We start from the raw sequence: 7,077 nt of genomic DNA, 5'->3' as shown, positions 1-7,077 counted from the left end.
TTGGGGATGCCTGCTCTTGAGAATCCCATGGACTGCTAGAAGATCAAAACTTTTCCATTCTTAAGGAAATCAGCCCTGAATGCTCACTGGAAGGACAGATCCTGAAGGTGAGGCTCCCATACATTTGCCCACCTCATGAGAAGAGAAGACTCCTTGGAAAAGACCCTGATGTTGGGAAAGATTGAGGGCACAAGGAGAAGGGTACAAGAAAAGGATGAGATGGTTGGACAGTGTTCTTGAAGCTACTAACATGAGTCTGACCAAACTGTGGGAGGCAGTGGAAGACAGGAGTATCTGGCGTGCTCTGGTCCATGGGGTCACGAAGAGTCGGACACAACTAAATGACTAAACAACAACAAAAATCATACAGTGGTAGAATAGCCTCCCCAATGCAGAAGTTACCCTTCCAACACATGGAGGGTAATGGAACATGGGGAGCTGTCTTATACTGAGTCATGTTCTGTCGCATCTTCCTATTTGTGGATGGGAGGCCGAATGATTTTTGTTTGGCTTTAATTAGCCACTCTATTATATATTAGAATTCAAAAGCAAGCACAGAACAAAATTATCACAGAAAACAGGTATGAAATTTGAAAAAGAGACAAAAAGCAGGCCAGAGACATCAGCAACACATTCCAGACTTTTTATATAATAGAAATTATAACAAGTCATACAGTCCTAATTGTCTTGTTTTACTACTTTGGTGGGGCTCCTCTAGAGAAGAAAGAGCAGGACAGAAATTAAACAAACAAACAAACACCCTCCCCCACGGACCCACACCGATAGTGCCACAGTACTGTTGTTTTTGCTGCAACATGCTACTATTCTGGAAATTACCAACTTGGGAATCCTTTTTTCTTCCAGAAGATGGCAGACTTTCCTAATTGTTTCACATTTAGCTGTACTGTACAAATTTAGCAAAACACTTTCTTGGTTGACTGGGAGAGGGAGAGACATTGTAGACAGACAGAAAGAAAGAAAGAAAGAAAGAAAGAAAGAAAGAAAGAAAGAAAGAAAGAAAGAAAGAAAGAAAGAAAGAAAGAATTTTAATAACATTTGTGCTATTCCAGGCAAGTTGAGATAGTGGTATTTTTAGCCATTCAGTAAGATTCGTAATATAAATACACTATAAATAATTCCTGACTGTACCTGGGAAAAAGCTGTGGTTCTATTCAGAGCTTTACCTCTTCTAAGACAGGATCAGTGGTGGGACCTCTGCATTTTAACTTGTTCACAAACCGTCTAGGTTTGGGGGTGTCCCACACATTTTGGGCATTGCCATTCAAATAGTGTGCATGTGCCACATCATGTGATTATATGGGGCGGGGATTACCTGTCTCCCCCAATATTTTATTTATATATACAGTATATATAATTTTTGTTTATTTTACATTTAATAATATACCTTCACATCATTGTTGTTGTTGTTGTTTAGTCGTTTAGCCAGGCACTCTTGTCTTGCACTGCCTCCCGCAGTTTGGTCAAACTCATGTTCGTAGCTTCGAGAACACTGTCCAACCATCTCGTCCTCTGTCGTCCCCTTCTCCTAGTGCCCTCAATCTTTCCCAACATCAGGGTCTTTTCCAAGGATTCTTCTCTTCTCATGAGGTGGCCAAAGTATTGGAGCCTCAGCTTCACGATCTGTCCTTCCAGTGAACACTCAGAGCTGATTTCCTTCAGAATGGATAGGTTTGATCTTCTTGCAGTCCATGGGACTCTCAAGAGTCTCCTCCAGCACCATAATTCAAAAGCATCAATTCTTCAGCGATCAGCCTTCTTTATGGTCCAGCTCTCACTTCCATACATCACTACTGGGAAAACCATAGCTTTAACTATACGGACCTTCACATCATTACACTCCACTTTACGTCCCTGGCTCTTTAGAGCCTGTCAACTTCCTTCCCTCCCACCTCATGGCTTTCAAAATTAACCTTTATATCATTGCATTTTGTACATTTTCCAATTCTAATTACACACATTACAAAATAACTCAAAATTTAAATGAATATAGAAAGGTAGAAAGCTTCTCATTACAAGTCTTCAAACAAGCCTGCTAGTGATGTTAATTGCTTACAATAATCTTTCAAATATCGTATAAATTTACTCCAGTCCTTTTGGAATACTTGATCTTGCTGGTTTCGGATTTTTCCTGTCAGCTTCGCCAGTTCTGCAAAGTCCATCATCTTCATCTGCCACTCTTCTTTCATTGGTACTTGTTGTTTCCATTTTTGGGCTAAGAAGAATTCTTGCTGCAGTCTTTTATCTTCCCTTGGTATCTCTTCACCCACTAAACCCAATAAAAAGGCTTCTGGTTTTTTAACAAAAGTATTTTTAAACATTTTCTTTAACTCATTATATATCATTTCCCATTAAGCCTTTACCTCTTTACAAATCCACCACATGTGGTAAAAGATAGCTTCCTTTTCTTTACATTTCCAGCACTTATTAGTTCTTGTCCTATACATTTTGGCAAGTTGAGCTGGTGTTAAATACCATCTATACACCATTTTCATAACATTTTCTTTAAGTGGGCTGCATGCATTAAAATTAATACCTTCCTTCCATAACCTTTCCCATGATTCTAATTGAATATTATATCCAAAATCTTTAGTCCAGGCATAGGCAACCTTCAGCCCTCCAGATGTTTTGAACTACAATTTCCATTATCCCTGACCACTGGTCCTGTTAGCTAGGGATCATGGGAGTTGTAGGCCAAAACATCTGGAGGGCCAAAGGTTTCCTATGCCTGCTTTAGCCCAATACATCATCACAACCCCTCCCCAATATTTTATTCAAGTTGGCACCCCTGGGCCCAAACCGCTTTCAGCTCCATCACATGGCACAGCAGGATGTGGTCCAGTCGTGATCGACTCTGGGGTTGTGGCGCTCATCTCGCCTTATTGACCGAGGGAGCCGGCGTACAGCTTCCAGGTCATGTGGCCAGCATGACTAAGCTGCTTCTGGCGAACCAGAGCAGCGCACAGAAACACCGTTTACCTTCCCGCCTTTTTATCTACTTGCACTTTGATGTGCTTTTGAACTGCTAGGTGGGCAGGAGCTGGGACCGAACAATGGGAGCTCACCCCGTCGCGGGGATTCGAACCACCAACCTTCTGACCCTTTAACCCACAGCACCACCCACGTCCCTTGTGGCCAGCAGAAAGGGTGGTGTAAATCAAATGCCTCCGGAATGGAATAGGGGCTAAATTGTCCCAGTGCAATTTATGCTGGCGTAGTTGGTGCATAACTCCTACAGTTAGGATTGCTCTGTTGCAAGATGACTCCATATGTCATCTTGACAGCCATATGTCAAGAATGCTTTGATGGTGTTTCCTGCTTGGTAGGGGGTTGGACTGGATGGCCCTTGTGGTCTCTTCCAACTCTATGATTCTATGACTCCCGTAGGAGTCTGCTGTGAAATACTGGGTGCTACAGCTGGGAAGCTGAGTGAGCCCTTGTTTATGGGCTCATCTTCAAGTTTTGCACTAGTTCCGCATCACTGTGTGTTCCTGCCTCTTGGACATTTTATGGGCCAGGAAAGCTTCTGGTCTTACTATGAGGTTAAGAAACAAAGGAGCTTCCTAGCTTCTCAACCTTCCTATGGTTTACATTGCCACTCCATTTCTCAGCATGTACAAACCAAGCCTGGGGGTGGGTGCATGAGAAGATCCTTGGCTCAAATAATATCCATCTCAACAATGTTTTTGCACTGTTCTTACTTGCTTTTTGAATCTGGTTACAATGTGGAGTATTTTAACAGCAGTTTGAGATATACACGGTGTCACTTTGGTCAAAACAATTTTGTATATACCGTAATTCTGGAGTGTGGGGGTGGTGTTTCTGGTGATTTGCCTGAACATCAATATTTTTTTTAAATAAAAAAAATCCTACTGCCCTGACAGTACCTTGCTAGCAAAATCCCACCCCGCTAAAATCATTGGAGTACAACAACCCAAACTCACCAGTTTATGCTGTCTAAACCTCCAAAAGGACACCAATTTATGCTCCATCCTTAACCCAAAATTTATTCCATTAACTTTCCAGGTCAAGAATAAAATTCTTGACTTCTATTCTCCCCCTCCCCAATCAATTTAATACATTTAACTTCCTCTTCCCTCTAAAAGTTATTTAATAAATCTCTTCTTCCAAAATTCATTTCCTTGCCTCCGAGCTTATTTGACAGCAGTCCAACTGCCCCTCCCCACCCAACACCATTCATTCTCCATTACAAAGACTACAAATCACAACATACAATTTGCTCACCAGCGCTTATTGTTAAGTGCTAAAGTGGTGCTGCTGGCTGCAACCCCTTGTCCCTACTCTGATGCATTCAGCAGAATTCTGGACAGATTGCTGAAGGTCCACACTTTGGCTGCTGACAGCATCACAGGCAGCTACTAAGTAGTGCTGTGTTTATTTTTATCTTATTTTGTGTGTGTGCGCACACAAAAGAATAGAAACAGTACCAAAACCCAGCAACAACAGATGTAGTTGTTGCAAAGAAAATACTTGGACTGTTTCTCATTCATTTATTGAATTCAGTAAGTATCACCATTAATAGTGCTGCCAAAAATTAAGGCAAAGCATTATTTACAACATGGAACTACTGTATAAAGAGCTAAAAGGCAGCCATTTGGGGGGGGTGTATTTAGAAAATTACAGAGATGAAAATTACCCATATTATACCCAAGGGTTCTTGGGGAAACCTGGGGAAATCCCCCTCAAACAGCACCATTGAATTTGTCACCAATAAATGTTGGGGGTTCTATGGCCACCAAAATTCTCTTGGCAGCCACATATAGCCCAGCCATGAACCAGCCATTTCTGCTTTAAGGGCTAGCTGTGGTCTAAACCACAGAGCCTAGGACTTGCAGATCAGAAGGTCGGTGGTTTGAATCCCTGCGACGGGGTGAGCTCCCATTGCTCGGTCCCAGCTCCTGCCAACCTAGCAGTTTGAAAGCATGTCAAAGTGCAAGTAGATAAATAGGTACCACTCCGACGGAAAGGTAAACAGCGTTTCCGTGTGCTGCTCTGGTTCACCAGAAGTGGCTTTGTCATGCTGGCCACATGACCTGGAAGCTGTACCCCGGCGCCCTCGGCCAGTAAAGTGAGATGAGCACTGCAACCCCAGAGTCGTCTGCGACTGGACCTAATGGTCAGGGGTACCTTTACCTTTACCTTTACATATTCTCATTTTACCCAGAATAAGTATCTGGGCTTTTGTAGTATGACCAAGGAACTGTAGAATTCATTGTTTTGGATGATTTTGCCCACAGACTTAGTTTGTGAATGAGAATAGGTTTGGTGGAAGCTTGGTAAGGTTGGTTCACCTGGATGACTTCAGAACCTCCTTCTGCAACAAAGCACCTTGCCCTCTGATAGCTGAGCTGAATACATTTCTTTCAGGCCATGGTGAGATGATACTAAGGAACCATAGTGGGGAGGGTTTTGGTTGTTTTCAAGTTTGATGCTCCCAAGTATGTACCTGGGGACCTAGGTGTATGTGTACCACACAGGTGACTCTTAAGCATGGTGAGATGCTATTGAGTGCCAGAGGAGAAAGTGGAACTGCTCAAAACCTACTTTGCCTCTGCCTTCGCTCTGCCCAAAAAGAAGTAAGTGCCCAACAACCTGGTGATGATAGAATAAATAATTCATAAAGGGAGCTGCAGCCCAAGAGGTGATAAGACAACACGTAGCTACTTTAAATGAATTCATATCTCCAGGGCCTGATGAACCTCACCCAGGAATACTACAAGTGAAACTCGGAAAATTAGAATATCGTCGAAAAGTGATTTATTTCAGTAACACAACTTAAAAGGTGAAACCAATATATGAGATAGATGCATGACATGCAAAGCAAGATATGTCAAGCCTTTATTTGTTGTCATTGTAATTATTTGTCATTAGGCGGGTCAATTATAAATGGAATGTAATTAATGAAATGTAATAGCGATGTTTATTTTTGTATTATTGTAACTATTTGTTTTATTACTGTGGAATTTCCAAAAGAAAGCATTTGTAAAAATTAAAATAAAATAATAATAATAATAATAATAAGTTGCATTAGCTACTGAAATAAATGCACTTTTGGACGATATTCTAATTTTCCGAGTTTCACCAAGGAACTTGCAGATGCAATCTTAGAGGCTCCGTCTATATTCTTGAAAATTCTTAGAGGTTCCTGTGGGCTGAAGGCAGGCAAATGTCCCCATCTTCAAAAGAAAAGGTTGTTTTTTTGTTTTTTTGGTTGGACCAAGCAACTACCAATTGATCAGCTTGACGTTGAGACCAGGAAAGGTCCTAGAACAGAGAATTAAACAGCCAGCAAGCACTTAGAAAATGATGGGTGCCTGGTTACAATTTCGGCGCATGTTAAAACTTTCCCTTGTTCAACACAGCCTTGGGTGGCTGTTGATGCTAGCAGCTGTGGAAATGTTAAGTATGTTGACTGGACTCGACCGTAATTGTGTTAGTTCTGTATGGTGTTTTATGGCGCTATTGCACGACGTCGCCATGAAATGCCCAACTAACGCACGGCGCGCAAAAATCGCAGTAGGTATAAATTCTGCAGTGGGGCATCCTTCCCGCCCTCCACCGCTCTCTTCTCTCGCATACCTAGCAAAACGTGGGGCTCTAAAAGCCCGCCACTTTCCAACCTCTCGCCATCGATTCCCAGCCTTTCGCTGCCAAGGAGACTAGTCCTTCTTTCCCTCCTCGATCTCGCCCCCCCCCCCGCCACCAGCGGCGCCAAGGAGAAGCACCGCGGGGAAGCATCGCGGAGCAGCCTCCGCGTCTGGCTCTCAAAGGCTGGTCGTCGGGCTCGCCAGTGGGGGCGGCTTGCTCCAGGTTCCAGGGTGAGGCTCTCCGCCCTTCCCGGGAGAAGAGGAGGAGGAGGAGGCGTCGCCCCCCGCTCCGCTCGGATCCGGTTTCTCCGCTCCCGCCCTCTCCCGCAGCGTCGCCCTGGGGCTCGCCGAGCTGGTCTGAGCCGTCGGGAGCTGTCGCGATGGGAGCCTGGGGCCTGGCGGCGATGGTGCTCTGCAGTCTGGCTGCTGCAACCTTCGGTGAGGCGGTGGA

At 43.7% G+C, this 7,077-nt stretch overlaps 1 protein-coding gene across 1 annotated transcript in view; it reads left to right on the top strand.

Annotated features, from left to right (window-relative positions):
- The first annotated feature begins 6,777 nt into the window (after positions 1 to 6,777).
- The window catches only part of SHISA4 (shisa family member 4), a 28,853-nt gene continuing 28,553 nt past the window's right edge, over positions 6,778 to 7,077 (top strand). The window contains exon 1 of the mRNA XM_035123821.2: positions 6,778 to 7,064. Coding sequence (XP_034979712.1) covers positions 7,007 to 7,064 — 58 coding nt within the window. The 5' untranslated portion in view covers positions 6,778 to 7,006. The remainder of the gene's footprint in view (positions 7,065 to 7,077) is intronic.

Source organism: Zootoca vivipara, chromosome 7 (assembly GCF_963506605.1).
Source record: "Zootoca vivipara chromosome 7, rZooViv1.1, whole genome shotgun sequence".
Classification (NCBI taxonomy): domain Eukaryota; kingdom Metazoa; phylum Chordata; class Lepidosauria; order Squamata; family Lacertidae; genus Zootoca; species Zootoca vivipara.
This window is presented reverse-complemented; position numbering and strand designations above follow the sequence as displayed.